Below are 15,220 nucleotides of genomic sequence, written 5' to 3' on the forward strand. Positions count from 1 at the left end.
CTACCCACAAGGAATTAAACACAGAGAGGACAAACAAGGACAAACAGATTAAGTCGATTATATCGACCCCAGTGCGTAACTGGTACTTAATTTATCGACCCCGAAAGGATGAAAGGCAAAGTCGACCTCGGCGGAATTTGAACTCAGAACGTAACGGCAGACGAAATACCACAAAGCATATTGCCCCGCGTGCTAACGTTTCTGCCAGCTCGCCGCCTTTCATATAACCTACAAGAAATAGCAGCTAAATTTCCTTTAAATCATGCTGTCATCTTAAAAAAAAGGACACATTAGATAATACAGGCCTAGACACACTACATCTAAATAAAAGGGGAAGTATATTTGGTGAACAGTGCTATTGTTGATCACAACATTTTAAGAGGCTAATCACTGGTTCGTTGCATTTTTGACGGTAACATGACAATGGACAGCCTGCACAACACAGCACAGAACAAACACCATGCTGTGATTATCTATTCAATGACATTTTTGACATTAGTCCTTTTGACATGAATAAATATAGACCATGCATGTAAATCTAGAGAAGATTAAAAATGCTACATGTTTGTCTTTGAAACAGCTTTAATCCTTTTGTTATCATTTCTTTTTTTTTTTTTGAAATGTACAGACTTTGAATAAAGAATTTATGAGAATAACTTTGTCCTTAACAAGCTGGTGTTTAGGACATAGATTAGTATGAAATTTCATTGGGAGTTTTTAATTTAGATAATTTTAAAACAGGCAGCTTGTATCATAAAACCTGGGATGGTTTCAGGTAGGTCAGTATCTAAAGGGTTAACCCTTTTGATACCAACTCACCTGAGACTGCCCTTTATTCTATAATACAAGTCTCCTGTTTTGAAGTGATCTAAATTTAAACCAGCCATATCTGGCCTATCACACCTACCTTAAATATCATTGTAAAATAAACAATCACATCATGAACATCTCAAAGCAAGAAGATAATGCACGATTAATTCAAAGCAACGTGAATAAATAAGTATTGTTTGACAGGTTAATCTAAATGAGAAATGGTTAAACCTTCCATCAAAATTTCATAATTTATATTCCAAACCACAGATTGATAATGACACAGTTTGGAAATCTTTCGCCACACATCTGTGACCTCTTCAGCGACCACTTTCTGTCCTCATGTGTGCTCTTGCTATACTTAGTCCACCTAGAGAATGAACTATTTCAACAGAAATATAGTAAAGACAGGGGTTGAAGTGCATCCTAACAGTGGCAATCCAATACTTTTTTCCTGATTAGTCAAATTTAATACATATTCGTTCACATTGCTTTGAATTAATCACAATTATCTTGTAGCTTCAAGTTGATGGGTTATTCTTAGAATGACGTTGTGGGGTAAGTGTGAGAGGCTAGGCCTTGCCAGTTTAAATATGAAACAGAATATCTGGACCCAGATATGGCCGGTTTAAATGCTAAAGGGTCAAAGGTCAATTTTCATCCAGTTCACCCAGCAGACTTGTGATTAAAGGCATTCGACTCCTGGGCATCTCATCCTTTATATTTCACATTTGATCTAAGATAATGATTTCTTTTACTTGTTTAAGTCATTCAACTGTGGCTTTGTTGGAGCACTACCTTGAAAAATTTTTTAGTCAAACAAATTGACCCCTAGTTCTTATTTTTTAAAGCCTCTTATTACATTGGTCTTTTTTGTCAAACATTGAGTTACAGGAACATAAACAAGCCAACACCATTTGTCAAGTGATGGTAACCCACACACACATGACGGGCTTCTTTCAGTTTCCATCTGCCAAATCCATTCACAAGATTTTGGTTGGCCTGAGGCTATAGTAGAAGACACTTGCCCAAGGTGCCACACTACAGGACTGAACCCAGTACCATGTAGTTGGGAAGCAAGCTTCTTACTACACAGCCACGTCAGCACCTATGGCCACACCTGCACTTATATATTTCAATGAATTTTAACAACAAAAGTTGAGTTGATGAGGGAACTGACTGCTATTCCTAGCATGTTGAGTGACACCAGTAAACACACTCACAAACACGACTCTGAACCCGTAATGATCAAAGAAAGGCATTCCAACCATCACCTACCAAGCTTTTATTTTTGAGGCATAGTGTACCCCAGACTACATTATCAAATGTGTCTTAAAAAAAAAAGAATCTGGTGGACACAAGGGAGATTTGGCTTAACAACAACAAAAGAGAAAAAGAAATGGTCAAGTTTAGAACATGGGATGGTGACAACAGGACTGAGTGGCCATAATTGAAACATTAAAACAAAAAAAAGAATGGTCAGTCAAAGTTGAACCATTTCAAAAAGAAAACAAATGGGATGGTCATTGTTGGAACACTTTTCAAAGAATTACCCCCATAAAAGGATGTGGCATTTTTAATCTCTATATGCTATAGTCATGTCAAAGAGACCAATGAAAAGATAGCAGTCTGAATATGATTGTGTGGAAACAGCCAATGAGAAATTAGTGGTCTATGTGGTGTATAACTAAAAAAAGAAAAACTGGGTTTTTACCCAAACAAATGCAATGACATCATCACATTATCTCAGTTGTTGAGCTTTATTCACATCCTGTTTGGAAAATATGTAAACTGTTGTTAGTAAACAATACAAAGGAAAGTGGAAAACCAAGAAAGTAAAAATGAAAATTAGCACCTCTGTGAATCAAGTCTATAAATTTATAAAAAAGTACACATATTTGGTGTATCTTTCTATAAGCTGCACTCTAAATTTTCCAGATAAAAAATAGTGGCTTATACACTGTAAAATACGGTGTTTGTAGAGGCAGTGACAAATTTGCTTGCAAGTTGCTAGTTGATAGTGTAGAAGTAGCTGTCCGTCAGTAGGGGGATAGAGTAAGGAATGCACAGTGCTGACAAGAAAGAAAGAAAGGATAAAAGTGGCATCGTCTTCACTCGACATACGAATAGAAGAGTGGTGACATTTAGTAGAAATGACCCAGAAGTTGACCCGGAAAGCAGTAGTTTTCTTCAACTGAATACATGTTGTTGATTGGTTAAAATTACCTAAATACAACTTTAACATGAAATAATTTCTAAAATATGAAATTTTGTCAAAAATGTTCAAAGTAAACCGTGTTCTGCAGGAAAAATTCCACCAGTATACAAAGTTTCAAACTGTTTAGTTAAAAAAATTAATTCAAAAATCTGTGAGCCAAACTGAACAGATCCACAGATTTTAATTCCAGGTTCAGATTTCTCTACTTTGTTGACATTGTTGTCATAAATCCTTTAGCATTCACATTACTCTGTCAAATGTTATGCTTATTTATTCATATTGTTCTGAATTAATCAAGGATTATCTTGTAGTTTCAAGATTCCAATGATGTTACTGTTTATTTTTAGAATGATATTGTAGAATAGGTGTAAAAGGCCAGATGAGAATGGTTTAAACATAAAACAAGTAGAATATTTGGAGTGGATATAATCACTTTAAATGCTGAAGGATTAATCCTTTTGATAGCAACTCACCTGAAATGTTTCTGCTTCTATGATACAAACTTTTTTTTGAAAGTCATCTAAACTAAAACCTATGACAATTTCATGTTAATTTACATTCCAAACACCAGCCTAATTAATGAGTTACTTTACTAACATGGCTGTGCGTTACCTTTTTAACTGCGGAAGGAACCTGTGGTAGAGGTAGACCCAGGAAGACATGAGATGAGGTGGTGAAGCATGTCCTTTGAACATTGGGCCTCACAGAAGCAATGACAGGAGACTGAAACCTTTGGAGATATGCTGTGATTGAGAAAACCCGGCAACTAAAGTGAGATTGCAGCTACACATGTCTGGCTCAGTTAAGAGTAACCCTGGTGCATGGGGCAATATGATATGCTTCAGAAGACCTGTTGAGTCAAGTAAAACCAATATCGTAGCTGTGGCCAGTGCCCCCTGACTGGCTCCCGTGCCAGTGGCACGTAAAAAGCACCACTCGAACGTGGCCGATGTCAGTACGCCTTCACTGGCTCCCATGCTGATGGCACGTAAAAAGCACATCCAAACATGGCCGATACCAGTATCCCTTGACTGGCCCCTGTACTAGTGGCCATGTAAAAAGCACTATCTGAACATGATTGATGCCAGGCCCACCTGACTGGTTCACATAAAAAGCACCCAGTACACTCTTGGAGTGGTTGGCATTAGGAAGGGCATCCAGCTGTAGAAACATTGCCAGATCAGATTGGAGCCTGGTGCAGTCGGTGGCTCTCCAGACCTCAGTCAAAAAGTTTTTAAGATATTAACTCTTGAGCATTTAAACTGGCCATATCCAGCCCAACTATCCTATTTGTCTTTTATGTTGAAACTGACCAAATCCACCCTTTCATATCTACCCTATAATATCATTCTAAACATAAACAATCACATCATTAAAATAATACAGGATCAATTCAAAACAATGTGAATTAAATAAGTATTATAGTTGACAGAGTAATCTAAATTCTGACTCCCTTCGGTCATGACTGACCATGAGATTGCACCTAGAAAGTTACCCTCTGAGGCACAAGTCTGGGCAAGGTTGTTTGTGGAAGGCCAGCAGTCGCCCATGCATACCAGATTCCCCTCTCCATGCCACCGATGTTATCCAAGGGAAAGGCAAAGGGGCCAATACAGCTTGGCACCAGTGATGTCGCAACTCATTTCTATAGCTGAGTGAACTGGAGCAACGTGAAATAAAGTGTCTTGCTCAAGAACACAACACACAGCCCAGTCTGAAAATCAAACTAACTATTTCGTGATTGTGAGCCTGACGCTCTAACCACTGAGCCATTTGCTGTTGAAATACACTACCTTCCAGCATTATCATCAATTAATGTCTGTCGTTCATGCTGGCATGATTTGGAGGGTTTGATAGGCTGCAACGAGTCAGAGGATTGCGTTCAGCTCCAGTGTATGCTTTGGCATGGTTTCTACAGCTGGATGCCCTTCCTAATGCCAACCACTTTACAGAGTGTACTGGACGTTTTTTTTTTATGGGCACTAGTAAGGTCACCAAGTAATTTGCAAGACATCACAAAAGAAAAAAAAACCCTAGCCAACCGAGTGGTGTTGTAGTAGAGGGGAGAGATGGCTTTGTGGAGAGATGCCTTTGTTCAGAGGCTGAAGTATGATGGAGGGATAGACACAAGTGTCTTGCTTTATAAACTGGCATTCCACGAGTGTTCCAGTTGTTCCAATCAACGGAACAGCCTGCTTGCGAAATTAACATGCAAGTGGCTGAGCACTCCACAGACATGAGCACCCTCAATATAGTTCTCTGGGAGATTCAGCATAACACAATATGACAAGGCTGGTTCCCTTCCAATTACAAGTACAACTCATTTTTGTCAGCTGAGTGGGCTGGAGTAATGTGAAATAAAATGTCTTGCTCAAGGACACAATGCAATGCTGGGAACTGGACTCACGAGTGTGAAGTTGTGAGCCGAATACCTAACTAATAAGTCATAGGCCTTTGGTGTCTTGCTCTGGAAAAGATACAGACTACCTCACATTATATATGTTTCTTTATTACCCACAAGGGACTAAACATAGAGGGGACAAACAAGGACAGACAAACGAATTGAGTCGATTACATCGACCCCAGTGCGTAACTAGTACTTAATTTATCGACCCCCAAAAGGATGAAAGGCAAAAATCGACCTCAGCGGAATTTGAACTCAGAACGTAACGGCAGATGAAATACGGCTACGCATTTCGCCCAGCATGCTAACGGTTCTGCCAGTTTGCCGCCTTTACCTCACATTATATAGGAGTAGGTGAGAGTAGCTGGAAAGAAGATAACACATATTGGTGATGTGGTGTCAGAGTACACTCTCCAGGTGTGAAGAGGTAAGTAAACGAGAGAATACAGACTGTGGATGGGGCGGTGTGGGTAAATAGAGTCACATGAGTGCAAGAGCAGTGTGACAGGTAGTTAGAATTGGGGATAGAGGTTAATGCTTCAATTAATTTCCAAAAACACCTTTTACTTTTTAATTGTTGCATTCGTTAGAATGTGGTCATGCTGGGGCACCTTGAAGGGTTTAGTTGAACAAATCAATCCCAGTACTAATTTTTTCTTTTTAAGTCTAATGCTCATTCTATCGGTCTCTTTTTGCCAAACCATTAAGTTAGAGGGTCATAAGCAAACCAACATCAGTTGTCAAGTAGTAATGGAGAACGAACACATGCACAAAGAGATATACATATAAACTGAACTAAGAACCTCGTGGTTGGGAAGCAAACTTATTACCACACATGTATCATCATTTAACACCTGTTTTCCATGCTGGCATAGGTTGGACTGTTTGACAGGAGCTGGCAAACTGGAGGGCTGCACCAGGCTTCAGTTGTCTGTTTTGGCATGGTTTCTATGGATACCCTTCCTAACACCAATCACTTTATAGATATTATATAAGTAGTACTGACCAGGTGCTGAAACCATAGTGATATCTGCTTTACAACTGATGATGGGAATGCATATTTGTTATGCTTATATGTCAACTTTTGCATGTTTGTGAATCTGTGGTTTTTGGAAATTACTTACAATGGTATTGAATGTTTTTCTTATTAAGCTTAGATAATGCTTAGAAATTTTTGTGTAGTTCGGGATAAGTTCTGTGGCTCTCTCACACTCTCTCACACACACACACATATATATATATATAAAAGAGATAATGGTGTCATTGAGACCCAAAGATGTCAGGTAATGCTGAATAAGTGCTATAGACAGACCATAGTTAAGTTCCAGATTCGGTAATATTGCGAATAAAGGGTTCAACGTTGGTTCTATGTCAGCGTGTGTATATAAGAATTTTTTGCGTAATAAGATAAAAAACTAAGGCTGTGTAGATATTAGAGCATTTATAGATAGAAGGTCTTACAGCTTCTATCTATAAATGCTCTAATATCTACACAGCCTTGGTTTTTTATTACGCAAAAAATTCTTTTATATATATATATATATATATATATGTATATATTGATGATGATGGTGATGATAGGTTGAGGTATAGCTATGGGATTAAGACATTCATTTCTTCCTAACCACATGGTTTCAGGTTCAGTCCCACCATGTGACACATTGGGCAAGTGTCTTCTACTACAGCCCTGGGACAACTAAAGCTTCACAAGTGAATCTGACAAACAGAAACTGAAAAGAATACCATTGTAAATGTGTGTTGTGTGTGCCTGCACAGACGAACGTTTGTGTGTGAGCTTACTTCTGCACTCCAATGAAAGTCATTAACATTCACACAATGTTGCTGTTGTCGCTTGTCAACAAATTGTCTGCTTTTCTGTGGGCCCTTAGGTGAAAAGCAGGTAATGGTTAGCTTCAAGAAGGGCATTTGGCTGTATAATCACAGCTGTAATATCATATCAGTTTACTCAAATATTTTTGTTAAGGTGGCGAGCTGGTAGAAACGTTAGCGCACCGGGCGAAATGCATAGCCATATTTCGTCTGCCGTTACGTTTTGAGTTCAAATTTCGCCGAGGTCGACTTTGCCTTTCATCCTTTCGGGGTCAATCAAATAAGTACCAGTTACGCACTGGGGTCAATGTAATTGACTTAATCCCTTTGTCTGTCCTTGTTTGTCCCCTCTATGTTTAGCCCTTTGTGGGCAGTAAAGAGATAAAAATATCATATCAGTTTAACCTATGACAACATGGTAAAACAGATATAGAAACAATAAGTGAATATTTAATCATAAATACACTACACCCTCTGTCCTCTCACCACTCCATCATTTATTCTTCTTCTACTACTACTACAACTACTACTACTACTCCTACAATGGCTTCTGCTCTTCTAAATTAGCAAGTTACTTATCACTTCCACCCAACACTACTGGTTGCACACTCACCTTCCTAATCTCAACTCCTGCTATGTCTCACCAGTCAGGTCCCCGGCACAAGATACTTCCTGCAACTCAACTTCTCCTCTCTACTCTTCCTCCCTCACTCTTCCCTACTCGCACTCCCCCTTCACTCTCTCACTTCTCTCTTCCTTCCTTGCTCTCTCCCCCTCCTCCACCACATGATCACCCCACAGATATCCAGACATTGACCAACAAAAAGTGCAGACCAAACACGAACCACATTAGTCTGAAAGTCTAAGAGGAGCTGCAAAGGTCATGGTTGCTGCATCTCTTCTTAACTCCAATTAAATATTAATAATAATAACAACAACAACAACTTACTCCAGACATATATTTCTATGATTAGTCTAATCTAAATTTAATAATATAAAAACTGTAATTCATACTTACTTGTCACTATCACAGTAATATCCAGCAACCTGGAATATTAAGAAAAAGAAAAATGTTACAAATAGTACACAGCACTTTTAATTAGACATTTTGAAATCTAAATATTCTTAAAATTAATTGGTATATGAATGTTTCATATATATATATATATATATATATATATATGTATATTAGCCAAGTTTATTGTGATTGTCGAAGTTTCAAGTGTTTGGGTTTATATTTTAATTATTGTGTGTGTGTGTGTGTGTGAGGGAGAGAGAGAAAGGATGTGTCTCCATGTGTGTGTGTATGTGAGAGAGAGAAGCATAACAGTTAGTCTGGTAAATGGAACTAATCAACAATATCAACAGTAACAGCCATAATGATGCTGGTCTGATGGCTGGAGACACTCCACATCTATAGAGCTGACCTGGTTACTCAAAGTACACAAGCACCAGAATAAATTATGTTTATAAACACGCATGCATGCATGCATGCACATACACACACATACATACGTACACACACACTCACACACACACACACACACACACACACAGAAGACAAAAATTCTAGGAATTACTTGCAGCAATTCTACAGCAATCACATGATGCATAAAGGCTAAAAGCATTCACCAGTACCATATTTGGTCGATACAAAAGAACAACAACACTAGGTGTACAAAAGAGACAAGAGACCCATCACTGGTTATGCCAGTCCTATTGGGGTCCCAAACTCTCCACAACAAATCACAAACTTACAAAAATTACAAAATCGTTCACATCCAGGCTGCACAAAGACCACCTACACCATGAATAAAGATACTCCAAATAGAAGACAGCCTGGATATGCAAGAGGTATAGATTGTGGCTGCAGCTAGTTTCCATCCCTACATCCAGCTTCTTCATAGTTGGAAATTAACCCAGGACTGGTCACTATGGATAATTGGATATTAAAATTTTGGTTTCAAGTTTTGGCACAAGACCAGTAAATTCAGCAGAGGGTCAGTTGATTCCATCCCGAAAGAATGAAAGGCAAAATCGACCTTGGCACGATTTGAACTCAGAATGTAGAGAGAGATGAAATGCCACTAAGCCTTTTTCCTCGCATGGTAACAATCCTGCCAGCTCATTGCATCACCTTGGATAAAGAGAGAGGGGGGGTATAGTGCTATAGCATTGAAAAATTGATTGGATAATAATAATAATAATAATAATAATAATGATAATAATAATAAAAATACCCCCAAAAACGAAAGCTACCTGCTTGGACTGCCACATTGCACGCTACGAAGTAAATCACAGCATGTGGGAGTGCACAACAGGGACCTTAACTTGAAGTAAGTAGTGACTCAGTTCCTAGGGACTCTTGGGGCCGGTTACTTCCCATGGTGCATAAGTGACTGAGATCATAATGTTCCCCTTGAATGAAAATACCAGTCAGTCACAGGGTTACTTATTTACAGTTGATTGAATTGGATGTGTGAAATGAAGTGTTTCACTCAAGAACACAACACATCACCCAGTCCAGGAAGCAAAACCATGGTTCTATGATCGTGAGGGCAACGTTGTAAGCACTAAGGCCATGTGGCTTCAACCTGATGATGATGATGATGATAAAACAAACATGAAAAAACAAGCAGCTGAAGTTAAATGTTCTGAGCTGTTTGCAGGAAGTAATTGAAAGCTCTGTTACCTGAACTAGTCAAGTACAACTGCATGTAGAGCTGGTGTCTATGGAAGGTTTAAACGTGACTGCAAAAAAGCATGCTGAACACCATACTGACAAAGATACTCGGCTGATATATATATATATATACAAAAAGAAATTTTATACTGAACGAGTGAAAAATATGACTGTGAACCTTGGATAATTAAGTCAGAGTTCAGTAGGATCGTGTGTAGCATGAACTCGTGTGAAAGTTGTAAACCACAAGTAAGTTGTAAAACAACTGACCAAGTGCCAGAATTAGCAGCTAACTTATTAAAGAAATACAATGTCCCAATATAGACATGTAAATTATTGACACAGGGACTAAATAATTCAAGAAAACTTCATTAAGTCAGTTTTAATCCAGCAGAATTATATGAGCAAAGATGTTCCAGCCATGACTGTCCAACCTCTATCTCTGATTACATATATCCAATGTGTTCCTTTTGATTAAAGAGGGTATGTGGAAATTTAAGAAATATTTAGTTGCTGTTGTTAGCAGGTCAGGTGATTGAATTGAGATTTCCCTGGTGCTTTGAGTGTCATCATTAGCAGGTGGGGAAAAGGCACACCTGATCGATGGAAACCAAGAAACAGAGGGGTGGAGGAAGGTAAGTAGATTTTAAAAGGATATACTTCTTAAAACTCGTTTCAAAAAAAGATACAGCAGAGTCACCATTATTATTAGCACTGTTATCATGATGATGGGGTAATTTTGGGTAATACCTGAAAAAAAGGTATATTTAAATTCATCCCTGTAACTTGGTTTGGCAAAAAAAAAAAAAGACCAATGAAATAAGTGCCAGACCTGAAATAAACACTGGGTTTGATTTGTTCAAATAAACCTGTCAAGGTGGTGCTCCAGCATGGTCACAATTTGAGGCACTGCCCCAGCATGGCTGCAATTGAAGGCAGTGCCCTAGCATGGCCAAAGTTCAAGGCAATGCTCCAGCATGGCCACAATTCAAAGCGATGCTCCAGCATGGCTGCAGTTCAAGGAAGTACCCCAGCATGGCCACATATCAAAGTAGTGCACCAGCATGGTTCAAGGCAATGCTCCAGCATGGTCATAGTTCAAAGTGCCCCAGCATAGCTGCAGTTTAGGGCAGTGCACCAGCATGGCTGCATATCAAAGTAGTGCACCAGCATGGCCAAGGTTCAAGGCAATGCTCCAGCATGGCCACAATTCAAGGCAATGCTCCATGCTAAGGCAGTGCCCTAGCATGGCCAAAGTTCAAGGCAATGCTCCATGTTAAGGCAGTGCCCTAGCATGGCCAAAGTTCAAGGCAATGCTCCATGTTAAGGCAGTGCCCTAGCATGGCCAAAGTTCAAGGCAATGCTCCAGCATGGCCACAATTCAAAGTGATGCTCCAGCATGGCCGCAGTTCAAGGAAGTACCCCAGCATATCAAAGTAGTGCACCAGCATGGCCACAGTTCAAGGCAATGCATGGCCAAAGTACAATGACAAAAACAAGTTAAAGATAAGGCATACAATATATTTATGATTTAACTTTTAGCACATTTTACACAAAACAATGAAATGAAAGCTAATTTTCTAAAAAAAAAAAAGGAAAAAGCAATATTTTTTTACTTTCAAATATGATGAAATAAATTTTTCCTTTGCATATTTGAAATAAATGTATGACATTAATTTTCTGTAATTTATCAACATAATCTTTTCTACTCTAGGCACAAGGTCCGAAATTTTGGGGAAAGGGCCAGTCGATTAGATCGACCTCAGTATACAACTGGTACTTAATTTATTGACCCTGAAAGGATGAAAGGCAAAGTCAACCTTGGCGGAATTTGAACTCAGAATGTAACAACAGAGAGGACAAACAAGGACAGACAAACGGATTAAGTCGATTATATCGACCCCAGTGCGTAACTGGTACTTATTTAATCAATCCCGAAAGGATGAAAGGCAAAGTCAACCTCAGCGGAATTTGAACTCAGAACATAACGGCAGACAAAATACCACTAAGCATTTCGCCCGGCGCGCTAACATTTCTGCCAGCTCGATGCCTTATCATATCAACTTAATCACAATCTACCACCATTTGAAAACCTATCCTTTTCTTTTAGTGGTTCCAGTTGCTTGACTGTGGCCATGCTGGAGCACTGCCTTGAAGGGTTTTTTTAGTTGAATGAATTGAACCTAGGATTTAATTTTTTTTAAGCCTTGTATTTATTCTATCAGTCTCTTTTGCCAAACTGCTAAGTTATGGGGATGTAAAAACAGACCAACACTTGTTGTCAAACGTAATTGGGGGACAAACAGACACAAAGCCACACATACACACACATATATATATATAGATACCATGCCACAACTGACCTCGCCTGTGCTAGTGCCACATAAAAAGTACTCAGCCCACTCTGTGGAGTGGTTGGTGTCAGGAAGAGCATCCAGCTGTAAAAACCAGGCCAAAACAGACACAGAAGCATGGTGCAGGTTCCTACCTGGCCAGCTCCTGTCAAACTGTCCAACCCATGCCAGCATGGAAGGAGGACATTAAACAATGCTAATGATACAACAGGCTTCTTTCAGTTTCCTTCTACCAAATCCACTCACAAGGCTTTGGTTGGCCCGAAGCTATAGTAGTGGGACACTTACCCAAGGTGGCATTCAGTGGGTCTGAAACTGGAACCATGTGGTTGAGAAGCGAGCTTGCTACCACACAGCCACACCTGCACCTATCTTTGCAAAATTACATAGCAAAAAAAAAAAAAGAGAAAAAGAAAAGTGTACTTTTCGGAAATATATTTTATATTTCTTATGTTAAGTCTTTTTGTATCTCTTTTAACTATCTTCTCTTTGTGATGTGAAACGTGACTGAAAAAACATAAAAAGGACAACCAACCAAGCAACATTTATGTTGCCTTAGGCGAGGGGAGTTGGCAAAAACGTTAGCATGCCGGGCGGAATGCTTAGTGGTATTTCATCTGTCTTTACGTTCTGAGTTCAAATTCCGCCAAGGTCGACTTTGCCTTTCATCCTTTCAGGGTTGATTAATTAAGTACCAGTTGTGTATTGAGATTGATCTAATTGACTGGTCCCCTTCCCCCAAAAAGGGCTTTGTGTCTAGAGTAGAACAGCTTATTCTGTCAAGACATTGATGGTAATGGGGAGGGGGGTAAGGGGAATCCTATGGCAGTATTATTGTATGTTGCTAACTTTGGGTTTCATTCCTTCAGGGTCCCTATAGCAAGTACCAGTCATTTATTGAGAGAGACTCTATCAACTGTATGCCCCTATCCTACTCCTAGAAGTTTGTGGCCTGTGGCTTAGTGCCAATAAAAGAAACCATTATCAATACTGTAATTACTAGAGTGGATGCTTGAGACCATCAAGAGAACCAAATCCACAACTTGCCCTTCGGATTCAATTCTCTGGAGGAACCACTAATGTAGTTAGAGCCATTGAAGAGGAAGCCATAAAATAATACAACTTCCTTTTCTTGTGCTGTACAGAAAATCTGAGGCTTTGTGTACATCATTCATATCAATTATTATTATTATTACTAGCAGTATTGCCAGGCGTTGCTCAAGTTTGTTTCGACCCTTTAGAATTGGAATTTTTGAAAGTAAAAATTTTGCATTATGTAGGTTGTTATTCTCTTTAAGTGAACATTTTTCTGGTTGAAATACACTGAAAAATGATTACACAGCAGTTAAAAAAAATCGTAAAAAATAGGGATTTTCATAGAAAAAAAAGCACCTTTTTGATGTAAATAATTTTCGGTGTTAACATGGTCCGATTTGAATATTTTCTACTACAGAAGGAAGAGCAAGCCTTCTTCTATCATACTCTCAATTTTGGTCAGCTTGCGCCACAGGGTCTCGGAGGATATAGTGTTAGTTGAAGGCTACCAAACCTGCCATAGCTGGCAGCACCACTAGCACGCCAGGCGAAATGTGTAGCCGTATTTCATCTGCTGTTACGTTCTGAGTTCAAATTCCGCTGAGGTCGACTTTGCCTTTCATCCTTTCGGGGTCGATAAATTAAGTACCAGTTACACACTGGGGGTCGATGTAATCAACTTAATTCGTTTGTCTGTCCTTGTTTGTCCCCTCTATGTTTAGTCCCTTGTGGGTAATAAAGAAACATATATATATATAGAGAGATTAAGGTGGTGAGCTGGCAGAATTGTTAGCATGGTGGATGAAATGCTTAGCAAGTATTTCACCTGTCACCATGTTCTGAGTTCAAATTCTGCTGAGGTCAACTTTGCCTTTCATCCTTTCAGGATCAATAAATTAAGTACCAGTGAAAAACTGGGGTCGATGTAATAGACTAGTCCCATCCACAAAATGGCTACCCTTGTGGCAAAATTTGAAACCATTATTATTATTATTATTATTATTATTATTATTAAGGCAGTGAGCTGGCAGAATCACTAGCATGCTAAGTAAAATGCTTAATAACATTTTATCCATCTTTACGTTCTGAGTTCAAATTCCACTGAGATCGACTTTGCCTTTCATCCTTTTGGGGTCGATAAAATAAGTACCAGTTGCACACTGGGATGATGTTCTTGACTTACTTCCAACTCTGAGCTTGCTGGCCTTGTACTATTGCTATAAGTAGTACTATGACTAATACTACTGTTGTTGCTACTTCCAAAGCTAAAAATATTCCTACTATGAGATGATGATGATGATGATGATGAAAAAATGTTGGCCTCCCTCCCTCTTCTGATTGCTAAACGTTTATAGCACTGTCTCATTTTCTAATTGGCATCTTATTGAGTTGACATGTGACAGTCTTTATTATTCCTTGCCTCTTCCCTATTTAGCAATAGTTGCTCTTATCTGTGTTTCACCATGTCCATGTCTACACACACACACCACTACCACCACCACCATCAGCATGTCTCAATCCTCTTGAAGCACCCTGACTTATCTATTTTATCAGTCATTCCTTTAATAGAGAGATAGAATGCTTATAATGAGTCATCCCCATTCATGCCTCATACCTAACACTGTCACCACCACCACCACCACCTACAAGTCTACATGAGGCCCCTATACGTTGTTGCCCTGCTAGAAATAGCAACCAAATCTCCCACAAATAACATCACCATACCATTTTAGAAAATGGGATGAATGCATTCAATAAAGTAGTTCAGGCTATTTTAAAACAACAGGGGGATGGAGTGTCTTTGATCGCAGGTCAATTGTTAGGATTGACCAAGGGCTAAACAGCCATCACACCTTCATTACCAATCTGTGAGCCAATCACTGAAC

The 15,220-nt window shown here is 39.1% G+C and overlaps 1 protein-coding gene across 1 annotated transcript in view; it reads right to left on the minus strand.

Moving 5' to 3' along the window:
* LOC115219836 overlaps positions 1–15,220 on the minus strand; it is a 66,106-nt gene that overhangs the window by 25,950 nt on the left and 24,936 nt on the right. Inside the window, exon 2 of the mRNA XM_029790122.2 lies at positions 8,281–8,309. Coding sequence (XP_029645982.1) covers positions 8,281–8,309 — 29 coding nt within the window. The remainder of the gene's footprint in view (positions 1–8,280; positions 8,310–15,220) is intronic.

Source organism: Octopus sinensis, linkage group LG15, assembly GCF_006345805.1.
Source record: "Octopus sinensis linkage group LG15, ASM634580v1, whole genome shotgun sequence".
NCBI classification, from domain to species: domain Eukaryota; kingdom Metazoa; phylum Mollusca; class Cephalopoda; order Octopoda; family Octopodidae; genus Octopus; species Octopus sinensis.